Below are 17,999 nucleotides of genomic sequence, written 5' to 3'. Positions count from 1 at the left end.
CCCATACTAAGGTTTCTACCCGGATTCTGCGTTTTTATCTTTTCGTCTTATTTTGGGACATTTTCACAAATATTAATCCGCTTCTGGGTTATAGCCAATTGGGTTTAGTGCTATCATTGTTAGTACCGGAGAAGGGGGTGGTGGGCAGAGAGGCCGCAGGCCGCGGACATGTATTTCAGCGGGCGTCCAACAAAGAGTGGGTTGTACTAGCTGTCCTACTTAATATGAATGCATGTTTTATTTCATCTTTTAGACTTATCTAAAATGTTTCCCTTTCTCACATTTGTGAGTACTAAGCCCTCTACTTGATTCTTGGAGCATCATAATCAAGCAGTTGGTCGTGGGCATCACTCAATCTTTGCACGTAGATGAATGACATTATTTGTGGTAAACGGATAGAAGTGGTAAAAAATATAACACATTTACATTCATGTGACATTTTATTCAGTTTTTATTTTATTAAAACAGAACTGTACATTGAACATTGAAATTCGATTGTTTGGAATAGTTTATTAAAAAGGAATAATAATAATTTCATGATATCGTATTACGTTATATTACAATTACAGTTAAAATTATTATTTTAGCAACAATAAAGCCTAACAAAAGCTAAATACTGTATTAAACATTTTAAACAAATACATTATTATGTAGGGGTCTTAATCTATACGTTTTATTACACTGCAATAGGTTTGTAATTTGCTAAAGATTGTCCTTAAAGATGCATTATGTAAGAGTTAAATCAGCCTGTTACAAGGTTTTATTTTAACTTCAAATAATATAAAATTAGACCTTTATTCACCTATAATCAACTCTCTAGGACATCGGATGACGAAGATATGAACAGATTAAAATACGATCGCCACTTAATGATTCAATTTGAAAATGGAAAAGCTAGACCGAGTCTCGATTAACAAAGAACGTTGCTGCGATAATAAACAATCTAGGTCAAAACTTCAAACAGCGATAATGAGCTCAGAATAAAGTAAATTGAATGAAATATTTAATATATTAATTTTGAATTTTCTATTTTGGAACTATTATAGTAAGAAGGACCAGTTCTTTGTCTAAATCTTAGATGGTGCATCTTTAACAAGTCAACAGTAAAATACAATTCGTATTGGAAAAAAATAATTTTCAAGACCACTTTAAATTCTATGGGTTTTTTTTCTGTTTATTTTACCGGATAACTGAAGCTTATGATATTGCATGAGTAATAATCGACATAGTACAAAATATATAGAAACAGAGATCAGCAGAGTCACGTATCATAAACATAACAAAAAAAGTTTTAAAACAATTGACACGATAGCGTACCAATGTGAGCAGTAACAATGACCATTACAAAAAGCATATAAATATAAAAGATACAAGCACAACCATATAACTTTATTTAAAAATAAAACTTGAGTTCCATCATCCCAAGTTATCACGGATGAACAATTATAACTAAGGGAGGTTACTCATATCAGGTTCCAATTGGATTTATCTCCCTGGTCAAATTAAATGCTTATTCGCATTATTATAATAATAATATAGTATTTAATAGGGTTCTAATTTCAAGATATAATTCCACAAAGCCGACTACAAAAAACCACACATTCAAACTGTTAAGACAATGGTCTAAAATTATGCGCAGTAACAAAATGTTTTATTTATTTATGTCGCGAGCTTATCACAAAGTCAAAGATAATCAGAAATATATTAAACATAATAAATGATATGAAAAACATGAATATATTTACAAAAAAAAATATTTACATGATACATTAAAAATTTGTCATTCTATTTTGCTAGGGCATAGCCTTACAAGACGGAACCCATCTTCGTGAATCAGCATTTTCCCATGGTTATGTAGGATGATGGATTGCACCATAGCCCGCTTTTACAAATCAGGATATAAAAATAATTATTATTAAAAAAAAAAGAAGAAAATGTCCCGTTTCAGTGATTTCCATTTAACACTTAAGTTTCATACCCTTTTTAGGGGCTGGCGTTTTGTAGAGTTTCAAGCGGTGTAAGAGATTGGTGAAGTCGCCCAAATTAATAATACCATTTTCCACGCCCATGGTTTTCATAAAGAATTCGATCTCAAGTTCCTCAAGATTTCGTCCAGTGGCTGTTTTTAATGACTTTAAAGCTTCAACTGCCTCTTCATATTCCAACATGCCGCTGCCATCTTTATCCATTTCTTTAAACTTCTCTACTATATCGTGCGCACTAAAATTAGAAAGAACATCTAAAATACAAGCCAACAGTGAGGCTGATGTCCCCCGCCAAAATACCAAAATAAATAGATGACACATTAATTTATCGCACATTTATTTTTTTTAAAGTATCAAGCAATCAAACTGATTATCAACTATACACTTAAGTTTCATCACTCTCTATCAAAGTTATCTTGTCCTAAAGCATCAACCAACAAGGCATTGACCTAATCAACACATACACCAAGTTTGAACATTCTAGCTCAATTAGGAAGAGAGTTATCGTGCCCCAAAGTATCAACCAATCAAATTGCTTATCTCTGCTTACCCTAAGCGGAAAATGCTCATCTTCGAACTCCATCAAGGCATTGACCTAATAAACACATACACCAAGTTTGAACATTCTAGCTCAATTAAAAGTTATCGTGTCCCAAAGCATCAACCAATCAAATTGCTTATCTCTGCTTACCCTAAGCGGAAAATGCTCATCTATCGAACTCCATCAAGGCATTGACCTAATCAACACATACACCAAGTTTGAACATTCTAGCCCAATTAGGAAGAGAGTTATCGTGTCCCAAAGCATCAACCAATCAAATTGCTTATCTCTGCTTACCCTAAGCGGAAAATGCTCATCTTCGAACTCCATCAAGGCATTGACCTAATAAACACATACACCAAGTTTGAACATTCTAGCTCAATTAGGAAGAGAGTTATTGTGTCCCAAAAAGTGTGACGGACAGACAGACAGACAGACAGACGGACGAACCCATTTTAATAGTCCCCTGCTTTCTTCGAAAGGCGGGGGACAAAAATATCAACTAAATACAATTATTTATGCCACTATAGTTTCATTTTTTTTTTACCATATTCAGAATGTATTACATAGTAGGCTATGCTGCCAGCTTGTTTTGTGGCAGCAGTCTTCCCACAAATCGATTTTAAGAATTTAACTGATTCCAAAATTGGCGATATATATATATATAATCGTAATATTAATTAATAGCAGAATACATAAACAGATACACGAGAACGTCTTTTCAGCTATTTAGACGCTTGATTTTAGGTATTTGGCGGGAAAGTATTAATACATTTTCGGACAAAATTACTTTTGTATGCTAATGTTTTATTACCAACAATTCAAATTAACTCCGAATGCGAATGATCGCAAACTCGGAATGACAATGATCGCAAACTCCGCAAAACTCCGCAAACTCCGAATGACATGATCGCAAACTCCGAATGCGATTGATCACCAATAGTTACAATGTGATCACGTGAACATAGCACAACCAATGAATAACAAATTTCGGCCTGACGTCAAGGCTTTATTAACAATAGGATGACGTTCTATAGTACGCCATCAACTGTAAGTTTCCTTGAGTACGGTATGGAATAAGACTCTCTAATTTATTACCACAAATTGGTTGATAAAATCAGAATATATACCACAGAAGTGAGAATGTGGAAACACAGAGCAAACATACCAGAACCGCTGGAGGACATAACCTCCAAACAAAGGTATCATCTCGTGTAACTGCCATTTTATTTACAAAATCTGTCGAACTATTTTCAAATCTGTCGAACTAATTTCGAATTTCTATACTAGATTTTTCAACTGTTTATTTATTTCTTTATTATTACGCCTATATTCAATATTTGTTTAACTGTTTCTTTAATTTTCGCAGACAAAGACAAGCAGAAATTCTTCGTCATCTTCGTGCAACTGGTATTATACAATCTGGTGAGAGAACATCGGGTGGAATGGCGTACTCTATCCCGAATGATCGATTCACAAAATTCTATACCACAAGGTGTAAGGTTCCTCTTATTCCAGAACGTTTCCGCACTTGGGACAAACCAACCGTGAACACCAATTATGAAGAAAAGATGAAGCGTGCAGCAGTAAATAGAGAAGAATATCTTTATAATAAACAGGGAGCTAGATCAAAATTCTATAATACTAACCGTGAACGAGTACTTCAGATTTTGTAAGTAATAATAATATTTTGGCCTATATCAGTATTTCAAAGTCCATTTTCAATCTGTAGGGTTTTTTTTAGCCGTGAGGGCACACGAAAGCTAATACGATCCGCTTTGCATTTTATCATTGGATCACTAGAGATCTGCTTATCTACAACGCAATGTTTGGACCCCCCCCCCCCCAAAAAAAGAAGAAAAAAACCCTCTCCCACGCAATAATAAAAAATAGAATGATACAAAAGGAAGAGAGAAAATAGTATTGGAATAGAGGCCTGCGGTATTTGTGATTTTCCTCATATCAGCTGTGAGTAATTCAAATATTTTCATATTTTAAAACGGGAATTGTTTTCCTTTCAGAGAGAAGGAAAAGGAGCTTCAGCTTCTACAAATGGATGAAACTTTAAACAGAGAGGAAGAAGCAAAAAGACGAAAAAAGGAAGAGAAAATGGCTAGGAAAAGGTTGCGTCGAAAATATACGGATTTTGAATTTCCAAATTAGAAATAAAAGAGCAATATTTAAAATTAATATTGAGTTAACGAATGTTAATTAATATTGAGTTAACGAATATTAATTAATATTGAGTGAACAAATACAAATTGTGTATATGGATGTATCGATAAATATGAACAAAATTTCAAAAATGAAGTATTATATTAAAAGAAAAACGAATTAAATTCATTATAAAATATCTCCTGATTTTTTTTCGTAGCCTTAATTCTTCATAAATCACTGGATAACGCCTTAAACCTAGTCAGTAAGTCTGTATGGTTCTAGGTCTAACCCAAAAGTCAGATCATACATAGTATCAATTAACGCTCAGAAAATATTGAGAAGAAAGGCCATCAGCTGATTGCACCATCTAATGTGCGCTTGAATGGAAATCTTTGAAAGGGCAGTAAACCAAAAGCTTATGGTAAGAGTGGCACCAACTATCAACTAACGTTTGATAAAATAAAATACAAGAGAGTAGAACGTTCTGCTATAAAAAAAAAAGAATCTCACCTCTCTCCAGCACATTCATAGAACTTGTGGAATTCCCAGATACTCATTAAACCATTTTTATCTTTGTCAAAAGTGTCAAACATAATCTCTGCTTTATCTTTTTCCAAATCGAATTCTCTCATTAACATATCCACCGCCTCTCCTCTATGTAATGTTCTAACTTGATCGTGTATATAGCGATCAAAAATATCAGTTACTTTCTTACTGAAAGTAAAAGTGAAGAGAATATTATGAAGCCAAAATATTATTAGACCTAAAGGTAATTTTTATTTTGATATGCATAAATATATCATAATATCCTAAAATCAAATCATACGGAATAGATATTTGGAATAGATAGTTGGTTGTTCATAAGTCACGCCTACATAAAGTATGAATTATGTAAAAACTAAGTTCTAACCTCTTGCAAATTTTTTTTAAAGTGTTTGGCAGTATTGGCAGTGTCTCTAATGGTATTATATTGGAATACAAATACTGCGGGTACTAAACACTAAAGATTAAACAAGGAAACCAAAAAACACCAAAGACAAAATATACGCACTAAGCTTAAGTTCGTTGTACACTGTCAACTTTTTATCATAAAAGTTAATGACGTGTATATCGGTTTACAAATGTCGGCAACCCGGACCTCAGAATTTAAACCAAGGATGTTCAGTCAACAAAGAGATCGACACGAACCTGGCATAAGTTTCCACAGTTTACAACATGCTCATTTCAGATTATGCTTGCAATTATTCGGTTACTTAGGAAAACTGTTTACACAAATATATCCAGGAAAACTATTTAAACAAATTTAGTTTAAGGATAATTATTTAAACTACTCACGGAACTTTTCTTTGAAGAGCCATTGTTGAAATTTATCTCGTTTTGGATTTTAAGTTGTTTATGGAATCTGAAAATATTACAAGAAACAATCATTTAGAAATGTTTTGTCTGTTCTTTAATAAGAGTTTAAATTCATATAGGTCAATCGTTTCAATTAGTTCACACATATTTTCCTCAGCTTTCCGACAAAAAAACCTACCACGAAAAACAACAAAAATATACGTCTAGAAAAATATACGTTCTAAATCAACACCGCACACACCTTGTGGCTAGTTGCAGATAACTCACTATATACTACCATTCTTTATTATCTCGTGATAACATATTACCATGGAAACGCAAAAATCCAACATTAGACGCAAATATAGTGCAGCCAAAAACCTGTAAATGATCCTGGCTTCTTTTTATGTATTTTTACTGGCACCTGATTCAGTTCTGGTATCTGATTCAGTGCAATCAAAATTTATGAGGTGCTTTCAAATGTAATGTTTTTTTTTTCCAAACAGATATTAACGAAATACCTTTTTTCTCAATTCACAAACAAATGTTTTGTGTCTATAATGCCTGACCCAAAGAACGAACTGCTTTATAAAACAGTAATCGTAAAGAACACAGAAGAAGTCTGTATTACTTCCAAAAGAAAACTTCGGAAATTATCAGGCGTTGGCTTAATTCAATTTTCTTATCGCTTCACAGTTTGAACCAGTAATGCAATCATGCAATTGCCCGAAATTCCAGCAAAGTAGACACCACTTTGATTGCACTTGACTTTTCTAAATCTCAAACAATTATGTAAACTAGCAGCATGATATCGTGAAAACAAACATCATAGTTTAATTATCAATAAAGATTAATTTGATTATTATTACAAGCTACACCCAAAGTACACGTGCAGTTGATTTAAACTCACTAAATACTTGGATAAGGGTATGAGTTATCCTAACTTTTATATTTGGGAATCGAATTGTTATGGTTCAGATCATAATTTACAATCATTCATTCTTTCACCCTTAAGTCCACCCTCTACAATATCGCAAATAAGCACCTCTATATAGTTTTTGTTTTATGAATTGGAAGTTCCTATTTCATTATCTGATAGGAGACACGGTCGCTAAGTTAGTAAGACACTGGCTCGCTAGCCTGGAGGTAGCGGGTTTGCTCTGGATTTTAGCCGAGAAAGTTAGACGGGTTTTCTGGCGTGGTTCCCCTTGTCAGTGGTGCAGGAGGGAGGGTCTGGCTAGGACAGCTGGTTAGTCGTTTTGTTGGAACGAAAAACCGAGGTCCCATGTACACATTAGAGCGCACTTTTAAAAAAGATCCATTGGCAGTTAGAATTCGGTATAAGAGTAGGCCGTAGCGCGGCTGTCCGAGCAAAATTTCCCTTATAGCACACTGTATGGCGTACGCACGTCTTCATTTCATTATCTGATATGGTTACAAATTCTAATCTTCGAAGGTTGGTCACACAATTTACCCCCCCCCCCCCACACACACACACAAAGACCCCCTCCCCCCCCACACACACACTTACCAACAAAAAACCCTTCATCTTTAAGGGGGGCATTGCATATAATATATAATTACACAGGAGTGATGAAGACAAGTTAAGTATAAACACATGTTAATCAAATATCTATATAGGATCTGGCAAGTTTGTGAGGTTATACACCTCTATATATATACATGTAGAACCTGTCAGACGTATATATTAATAACCTAGCTCAGTATATATAGGTAATTACTGCCAAAAACTACATATCACGTGTAATGTTACTGGCTAAAATGCTAAAACAAAACAAATTACTCTTAATTTAAAATCTAGGAATGGGTTTGATTTTTCAGAAATTTTATTATCTCTTTCAGATTGTTTATCTAGAATTAAGAACTCGCTTTAACAAGAATTTATTTCGTGCTTCCCTCTTCTGAAGTTTTATATGGTTCAGATTCGGAAGTTAATGTAAAATTTAGAACGTCAAGACCTCACACGTTTTTATACAATTAATTATAATAATAAAAAACGTGAAACATGTTAAATGAATCATAAAATAAGTTCGGTGAAAACCAAGAAGAATGGTGAAGTATTAGCGTTAGAAACTTTGTTCTAAAATAAAAAAAAATAGTAACTGCGTGGTATTTCACACAAATAACACATTAAAGCTAAATTATACATATACATAATAAATATCATACAGAAAAGATTCGGTCGAATGTGGACTAATTTGTTTCCTTCTCCATAGTTGGATATTTTATCAAATAAAACACGAATTTCAAAAAGGTATGGCGGTAGTATACTCTTATGATTTCATACGAGAAAGAAACAAAGTTATTTATCCACGAAAATATATTTAGCATTCACATCTTTTAAAAACTTCAAAAGTTATTAAGCTGTTAAACTGAAAATATCAAATCTTCTAAAATAAACCAATAAGAATGTGTTATGCCCTATGAAAGCCCAAATCATGGATAAATAAGAACAACGGGTTTATTTTACTTGGTGAAGACTGCCAATTTACGTCAAGAAACCACAAGAATTTCTTCAAGACTCCGAGATTCCTAATTACTTACAACGTAGTGAGTGTTTCTGATAATTCGTATAGATATTCCTATAGAGACTGTGCCAAGAAAGTCAGACAATTCTTGTACATGATTCCTTGATACCAAGTTCTAATCTTACCTTAAGTGAGATATGGTCCGTTATATTAGTCTTGTGTATGTTTACAATGAAATGTTCTTGTCGTTTCACTTTATATACTATAGAGTAGGGCTACGTCAGAACTGGAGAAACACCCTCTACGTAGTAATGAGTAACGGTATCAGGAATATTCGCGATGTTCAAATCTAAGGCAGTGTAGGTGCGGAATGAATCATCACGTTGATAGGCTTGGGGAATCCTGCGGTATTAGAATTCCAGGTAGATGACGAAATTGAAATAAATGTTGAAAATTTATCTAATCATGATCTACCTATTAGTACTAGTATGGGTAGTAACTATGATTCATTGGCACCATATTTCTTAAAAATATACTCATAATCAAGATACTAAGAAATATTCTAGCGTGAATAATCATTTGATCAGAACAATACCAAAGTGTTGTTGACATTTTAAAAGCTCTTATATATGATGGTCTACACAGGACACAAAACCTCGTGTCACTTTTTCAAAACGGTGGTATAGACATGTCAGAGAAGATTTCAATTTATGAAAATCTTTGTATGACCAACATTTCTAGCAGGAACTATTAATAAGGCATACGGTTTGAACCTCATAAAGTATTGTTAAAACAAGTATTACTATGATACTAACTTCTCGAATAAATGGGGAACGGTATCGGGTGTTCGAGAAAGATAATTATAGTCGGTCATTATTTACAGTTAAATAAGGTTATAGCAGGTTGGTCTTCAGAAATCAGCAACGATCAGCAGTATCGCCAACAGAGAATTATATTTTATTTATTTCCTTTTTTGGTTCTGACGAAAGTTCAACTGATAATACGAATTCGCACGAACTGTGCCATCTTATTTATATTAGAATATTTAGTTCTACAGGACCATAATTATACCCTTTGTTCAAATGATCCGATGGTTTATGGTCTAATGAAGTGGGTAAGGCGCTGGCTCACTTACCAAGGGGTCCGGTGTTTGATCTCGGTTTGGGCCGCAAAAAGTTCCCCGTGATTTTCCTGCGAGGTTTCCACTTTTCAGTGGTGCAAGATGAAGGGTCTGACAAGGAACAGTCTCTAGTCGTTCGGACGACACCGAAAATCCGAGGTCCCGTGTACACATTGGCGTGCACGTAAAAGAACCCTTGTCAAGTAGAATTCGAAATAATAGTGGGGTTTTCTAATTCTTATGTTACCTCGAGAACGGGATTCAGATAAATAGCGTGATCACATCCGACCAAAACTTTTTTTTTTTTTATCTATTTCGAGAAACAAAATATATACTATGCCTTATAATGTTTAAGGAATAATTGTGAAACCGAAAGCATATTATATTATATATAATGCATTTTGAGTATTTGAATAAGGTCTTACCTATATAAGTTGCGCAGCCTTCCACAAGTTTCAGACGTCTGCAAAGATGTTGACCTCTTTTGCTGGGTTCACGGCAAAATGTAATTCTACCTACCCAGGAGTCACATTTTATCATCAAGACGCTTTTGCGTTCATATGGTACATAATGAGTTGTAAATGAATTATAATTAGATAGGCACACGTATCCAGTCTCAAAGGTGTATGATGCAAAGTATAGAGTTGCTGACAGATGATATACTTTATAGATACGTAGTTTCATTATGTTGCCATCAGCAGGGAGCTGAAATGAAGTGAGTAGAAACTCCTTTATAATCCTACAAAATACCTTGTTCAAATACCTTGTTGCATTCCCTGTTTTGTTCTCTAAATGGTTAATCCTTTAAATCACTCAGAGAAAATATTTATTTTTATGATGTCATTTTATAATTAAAAATGCATATTGCAAGAACTAAATCTGTCTGTATTGCAGGTCTTTCTTTAGTCCTTAAACGTTATATAAACTATTAATTAGACATTTATTAACATGACAAGACAATAATCAACTCTCGATGGGTTAGATTTTAAACAGATTTGAATCTGATCCGCTGTTCAACGGCGGTTGATGATTAAAAGTAAAAATGGATAATCGAGACTTAGTTTATTATCATAACAACGGTAACAATGACAACCAAGGCTACAGTGTTTTTGAAATGAGGTTTTCTCGGCTCAGAGTGAAGTACTTTGACTGAAATGGTCAGCATATTCTATTTATATTATCTATCTTTTTTAAAACTAGTATAGCGAGAATTGTCAGCTCTTTATCGAATCTTCCATAATGCCGCTTTAATAAACGTTTTCTGGAATTGGTTTAACATATTATACTTTAATTGTGAAAAGGTTATTTACGTCCAAGACAATTAATAGAGAACAACGTATCAGCTAATTACCCAGTATTTATTATGTGCAAAATTGGAATGTTATGGTATATTTATATTCATATTCTACATTCCAATAGTATTTAAATATCATATATTTATTTTCCATTCACACCAAAAAGATCATGTAGCTGTGGTAAGAGGTTTGCCTCCCTTTAAAATGAATTTGCGTTAATAAAGTTGGAGTTTGTTACGATGGAAGATATTATTTCTAAGCGGATAAACATACGAAACGTTTTCTCTGGTACAGGGGTGGCGTATTTAGAGAAGGTGTGGGGGCAAACGCCAATACTTTTGTTTATAGAAACTATACATGTCGTACCCATATCCCTATATAGATATTATACGATGCACCTACTTTTATATCTGTCTGTAGTAATTAATAACACATAAAAAAAATCAGTCTTCTATGTGGTAGATGCCTTTAAAGATAAAAAAAAAACCCAGAGGATGCACATAATACTCGGACACCAATTGACAAAACGTTTACCACGGCAACATACATAGACCACTTTATGTACTATAAACACTTTTATTTTCAGAATTAACTGGCCAGTTCTTGAACCCCCTGACCTTCTTAAGAAAATAATTTCTTGTAGGATAGTTCCATTGACAAGACGAGACTGGCACGTGGCCTTCGCGCGATAAAACAAATACCATGTCAGATATAACTCACGGTAAATTACAAAATGGCGGTTTCACCTGTTAATAATATCACAATAGATAGGGCGTTGTTTGTTTATACCAATCTACGATATATATATAAAATAATGGTTTGTATGTTACCCTGAAGTTTCACCCTGTTGCTGCACCCTGCACGTTTCAAGTCAGTAGCTTGAAGCGTATATATGGTATTAGTGTCAGTGGCTTGTGGCACGAAGTAACAGTATATTGTCGCATACATAATATATTATGTCAACGCTTGGGCGACATAATATATTGTGTTGACGCTAGGGCAGGGTTAGGGTTAGGGTTAGGGTTAGGCTCGAGCTGTTCCTATCTGAAAGCTGAAAGAAAGTTTACACACGTATCCCAGAAATGGTTTATATAATTTTAATTTCACACGTGACGGTTGATTATAGGCCTACTATTTTCTAATATTAACAATATAATCTTTTACAATTGTTATCGGTGCCATCTTGTTTTTTGTTCATGCCTAGTCACCTCCATCCTAGTTCCAAGCGTTGACATAATATATTATATCGCCCAAGCGTTGACATAATATATTATGTATGCGACAATATACTGTTACTTCGTGCCACAGGCCACTGACACTAATACCATATATACGCTTCAAGCTACTGACTTGAAACGTATCGCCTGGAAGTTTTAGATGTAATTGACATGTGTTAAGTTCAATAATCTCTTTTTATTTATTTTAAAGCCATATAAGACAGCCGGTATTTACACAAAGATCTATTCATAAAATTAAAATTCATTTACTAAAATAACAGTCTATTCATATTACTACCTTTTATCCAGCCTGGTAGGTATTTGTTTGACCAGATATTTAATATTTCACTGACATTAACTGTGGGTCAGTGAGGGGTAAGGTGGTAAGGTGGATGTTAAAACTTGCTTCCCGCTTGTCAGTGCTGCTGATGCTGTCAGGGCAAAATATCCTCATAACACTCCTAATCCCGTCTTCATTATCCCGGTTGGCACTTGGCACACAGCAGTAGTCAATCCCCATTTCATTTGTCACTAACTGCCATTAATAATTACTCAATCAACCATATTAATTAAATACTTGCTACCACATTCCATTCTTTTGTTTCAATAAGCCCAAAATTGACACCATATCATAATGATAATTATGGTATTGATATAATTATGACCAGGTATTTCGTAATAATGGTTCGAATCCCCGGTTGTACGTGACAAGGTGTATAGGGTCGCCTGTCCAACCTCGTGGGTTTTCTCCGGGTCCTCCAGTTTCCTCCCACTGCTAAAGATCCCTACCCGCAAGCGAATTATTGAAATAAAATTAAAACATATGTTAGTCCCGAAATGATATAGTTTGTGTCGAATGGACGTTAAACCCCATATCTCTCTCTTTCTCTCTCTCTCTCTCTCTCTCTCTCTTATAGAGATCTTATCGAAACTCGATCCAGTTAACCTTTTTCGACCATAATAATATGAAAATTAGAACAACCCAAGACGATTTGGGTCTGAAACTGTTACCCAAACCCAGAACCCATGAGGAATTTGTCGAATTCTCAAATGTTGTGTAGAAACTTATGTTGTGTAATCTCAGAGACGTAATATAATTATACCTCAAAACATTAACCATCTGTAAACAATAAGACAATAATAACTTATTGTTGTTTACTTTGGATAATATACTATATCAATAACCTAGATAAATAATATACATATAAAACATGCTATAAGATATATGATGTATCTTCTAGTACCGTTACACTCATCATCATAACGTAATAGACCGTATAATGACGTATACACAGACGAGTTCACTTCGAACTTCTGCTAAACTATTCCCAAATATAGATTCTCTCGTGAACGTCAGGATTCAAGAAGGTCAGAGGTCAACACGGCACTAACTCTTCCTTTCTAAAAATAGCTACAATGTGCGTTTTAGAAGTGGAACCGCGTATCATGCGAGCCTGCAAGAAGAACAGGGCCAAATTCTAAGCAGGAATACATTTCGATTAATGGTAAGTCTCTTTTATTTTCTTTGACACAGTATTTGAGAAAGACCCAAACTTTGTTAATTTTGCATGAAGAATCGTTCTAGAAACCGGAAAGGCACCAATGACACCAATGTTTGGCGTAGTCTAGTACTAACTGTCGTAATTCGTCAGATAAAAAATTGTTATCTTTATCTACGAATATACGTATACCCCCGAGAGTTCTGGAGTAGCCATAATGGCTTTCAGAGAAGATAGAACTTCTTCTCTCACAAAATTGATGGTATACTAAAAATTAAGACTGGATATATTTCGTAAAAGGTTTGATATTTATGTAATGCAAGATGGTTTTAAGTTTTTAAAACTGGGTTGGTGTATCTCAACTTGAAATAAGATAATTGAAAAGGACTGAAAAAATTTGGCACACACGTTTTAAGGTAGGGAAAATGTGTGAATGAGATATATGACTCAGCTGGGTACGAATTAACTTATTTACTAAAGTACAGGTTTAAATACTTATTTACTTATTGCCACAGTACATTTCTTAATTCTGTAATCAATTTCAAGTTGCCATAATACAATAAATCATACCTAAAAATCTCAATCGTATAAGAAAATATATTAGTTATTTATCAATTTTATTTTATTTACTCTATGCTTTATTTACTTCATTTCAACTTCCTATATATGCTTTATTTGTTTCATTTCAATTTCTCATCTGTACTTTATTTACTTCTTTTTATACTTTATTTACTTCATTTTCTCTTCTATACTTTATTGTCCCCCGCCTTTCGAAGAAAGCAGGGGACTATTAAAATGGGTTCGTCCGTCTGTTTGTCTGTCTGTCGGTCCGTCCGTCTGTCCGTCACACTTTTTGGGACACAGTAACTCTCTTTCTAATTGAGCTAGAATGTTCAACCTTGGTGTAGGTGTTTATTAGGTCAATGCGTTGATGGAGTTCGAATGTTCAAACTTGGTGTAGGTGTTTATTAGGTCAATGCGTTGATGGAGTTCGAAGATGAGCATTTTCTACCTAGGGTAAGCAGAGAAAAGCAATTCGATTGGTTGATGCTTTGGGACACGATAACTTTAGTTCTAATTAAGTACGAGTGCTGAAACTTGGTGTATAGTTTCATTACATCAATACCCTGACTAATTTCGATAATGAGCATTTTCTGCTCAGGGTAAGAAGAGTGACAAGCAATTTGATTGGTCGAGACTTTGGAACACAATAACTCTCATTCTAATTGAGTTAGAATGTTCACACTTGGCGTAGGTGTCAATTAGGTTAAGATGAGAATTTTCTGCTTAGGGTAAGCAGAGATAAGCAGTTTGATTGTTTGATGCTTTGAGACATGATAACTTTAGTTCTAATTAAGTGAAAGTGAGGGCACTTGGTGTATAGCTTTATTATATCAATACCTTGACTAAGTTCGATAATGAACATTTTTTGCTGAGGATAAGCAGGGTGATAAGCAATTTGATTGGTCGAGACTTTGGAACACAATAACTCTCCTTCTAATTGAGGTAGAATGTTCAGACTTGGCGTAGGTGTCTATTAGGTGAATGTTTAAACTTGATGTAGATGTGCATTAGGTGAATGTCTTGACTGAGTTCAATGATTAACATTTCGAGCTGAAGCTAAACAGAGCTAATCGATTTCATTTGTCGATGGTTTGGAACAAGATAATCTTGATTCTATCCAATAGAGAGTGATGAAACTTAGTGAAAAAAATAAGTGTGCGATTAATTAATATGTGTCATCTATTTAATTTGCAATTTCGGCGGGGGACATCAGCTTCACTGTTGGCCTGTTTTTACTTTATTTTATCCCCGATACTTTTTTTCATTTTCACATCTATACATAATTTGCTTTGTTGTATTTAATACATATATCATAGAGCATCTACAAAAATAAATGAATCTATTTAATACTTCTATATAAGTACAACACAAGAAGTTATCAAAACTCACATTAGGTGCCATGGGTGTTATCCTTGGTAAATTCAGGTAGTTAATTGCTTTGGTGTAACTTATTGATCCATCGTCATAGTTTTGTTTAATGTTGAATCTGCCTGGATACTAACACAAATATCAAAGCTGCCTTCATTATTACATAACATTAATGGATTAATGATCTCAGATAATGATTTTAATGCCTTTCTGTAATGAAATGACTTGAAAGTAATTAGTGTATACTACATATGGTCCCCACATGTGTTAAGTAAATTCCACTCTGTATAAAATATTAGAATATACATTTCTCAAAATAAGTATTAATAGTATCATCTTTACTTACTACTCTGAACCATCTATTTGATTACATTAACCTTTGTAATCAGATACGAACCAGATGAAAGACATCCATATACATTATTTTTACTTTTTCTTTCTGAGTTTATACACACAATCCGCAAGGTCATGTAAAAAAAACTCTGATTTCTATGAGGATAAAACCAGTTTATTTTGGTTTATATTTATGGATTATCACTTCCTGACGTAAGTTATCTAGCAGGAACCTTGAAGCATTTAACTAAAGCGCCGGTAAATTTAATTTGTGATATAACGTAGATAATCAGTTTATACTCGTCTCAAATTTATAGAAACTTTAAGTTTCGTTAATCTTAGCCGAGCAGATAAACAGTGTTTTGAGAAAGTACTAACAATCTAATAAATTTTAATATTTTATGACTGGTGTTTATGTGCTTTTATAACGTATCAATAGCTTCCATTCAGAAAAAGCTTTTCTTTTAGCAATTAACAGTTAAGGGTTTCTCATTAGGTTAGTACTATCAGGTTTAAAAATCTATTACTGATATTTTTAGCTTTCATTCAAGCTGACACTATCACCTGTGAAAAAATGTACTATTTATATTTAGTTCTGTATCGTATAGGATAAACAGTCTAGACTATTTATTATATTTTACCTTAAGATTTTCTTGGAACAATACAAGTACAACAAATACGTCTGTTTTCTTCTACTTCTCTGAATAGTATCTGTTTGGTTTACAAGTCGATATATACAAACATAAGCGTGTCGTCATTAATAATAAGTAACATGTTTTGAGAGTTAAGAAAACGAAAATGCCATCAGAACAACTACACAGCTGTCCTTGTAAGGCCACTGACAAGGGGAATCTATACCGGAAAATCCCTATGAACTTTCTCGGCCAACACATGAAGCGAACCCGCGTCCCCCAGGCCAGCGAGCCAGTGGTTTACTACTCACTTAGCCAGCGTGGCTCCTGAGAGTTATGGGGTGATAGAAAATTAAAGATATGTTAGATTTAAACAACGAAACTGTTGATTGCTATTGATTTATACCGGATCTTTGTGCATTACTTACATTGTATTTGAAACGAAGATTGTGGTGGGCATTTAAAATGTCTATGATAAAATAAACAATATAGTATAGTCTATAATCTACTGAAATGAAATGAGGTTTACTTTTCTGAACCAACGTGTGTTTCCGCCTACTGTTCCCCGAATTCCAACTATCAAGGAGTCTTTTACGTTCACGTCAACGTGTACACGCCGTTCATTGTCTTGCTCTCTGTCCTGCAAAATGTAGAGGAACGTTCTCGACTACCAGGGGATCGAACCCGGGACCATCTCGTTAAGGATATAGCGCCTTACTCATTAATAAGCCGTGTCTACTTCACTTGAAAGGGCGAAGAAAACAGGCTTTATGTTTATAATAAAGAACTAAACATAAAGCCCTAACCATGATGTGATTTGTCTTTAAATAAAGACTTTACATTCAATTTATTAAGCTGTAATAATAAACAATAACTCTGCCAATTATTTCTAAATGGAATCTAGATGAAACACAGTGATTTCCAAAAACATACAATTTTCACGTTCAATCATGAATAGTATAAATGTATATGAAAGGAATGTTTGAGCAATACTTTCAAAGGCAATGGCGATGAATCTTGATGAATGGATATAGAATACTTATTTCTATAATCAACAAACTTATGTAAATATCGCGTTTACCCCGTAATATGATTGGAATACCGGTTTGAGCAATGCCCAATCTTTTTAAAAAATGAAAGATAACGAGTACATCCTTCATATCATTTCCGTCCATTTTCACAGCTGCGCCATTGCCAAACAGACATCCCAAAATACCACTTACTGATAGAGGCGCGCTGATCTGGCACTCTTCCTATCTATTGACTAACATAAACAAGGCACACAATCCGTCTATTTATAAAATGTCTTCTTAGTTTCTCTTATTGAAAAATACAGATTATCCTGGATAATATTTGACTAAATAACAATTTATATAAAATTTAAAACCAAAAAAGAGCAGATTTAGCTCTTACATAATGTACGATAGACACCACCTGGTAATTTAAATGTATTATCAAGAACGG

General features: G+C 34.0%; 2 protein-coding genes across 3 annotated transcripts in view; one reads left to right on the top strand and one right to left on the bottom strand.

The window, feature by feature from the left end:
• Positions 1-427: 427 nt before the first annotated feature.
• LOC126821279 (troponin C) lies at positions 428-8,828 on the bottom strand. The gene is made up of 4 exons (XM_050549680.2): positions 8,693-8,828; positions 6,019-6,085; positions 5,194-5,397; positions 428-2,220 (listed from the first exon to the last, which is right to left on the bottom strand). The coding sequence occupies exons 2-4, from the start codon at positions 6,039-6,041 to the stop codon at positions 1,959-1,961; spliced, it is 489 nt and encodes a 162-aa protein (XP_050405637.1). The 5' UTR covers positions 6,042-6,085; positions 8,693-8,828; the 3' UTR covers positions 428-1,958.
• A 4,666-nt stretch (positions 8,829-13,494) lies between these two features.
• Positions 13,495-17,999, top strand: part of LOC126822773 (mucin-2) — a 12,544-nt gene continuing 8,039 nt past the window's right edge. The window contains exon 1 of one of the 2 annotated variants that reach the window (XM_050551818.2): positions 13,495-13,644. The gene's annotated coding sequence lies outside the window, so the exon portion shown is untranslated. Of the gene's footprint in view, positions 13,645-13,919; positions 14,055-17,999 lie in introns of those variants that run through there. The other variant, XM_050551819.2, reaches the window with a different exon arrangement.

The sequence above is a fragment of the Patella vulgata genome, chromosome 5, assembly GCF_932274485.2.
Source record: "Patella vulgata chromosome 5, xgPatVulg1.2, whole genome shotgun sequence".
Classification (NCBI taxonomy): domain Eukaryota; kingdom Metazoa; phylum Mollusca; class Gastropoda; family Patellidae; genus Patella; species Patella vulgata.
The sequence above is the reverse complement of the archived record's forward strand: the minus strand, read 5'-3'. Positions and strand labels throughout refer to the sequence as shown.

Coding starts and splice junctions, on each gene's coding strand:
- LOC126821279 (XM_050549680.2), bottom strand. CDS start 6,041: ATGGCTCTTCAAAGAAAAGTTCC. Junction 5,398..6,018: donor GCTCTTCAAAGAAAAGTTCC/GTGAGTAGTTTA, acceptor TTTTACTTTCAG/TAAGAAAGTAACTGATATTT. Junction 2,221..5,193: donor TATGAATGTGCTGGAGAGAG/GTGAGATTCTTT, acceptor TTCTAATTTTAG/TGCGCACGATATAGTAGAGA.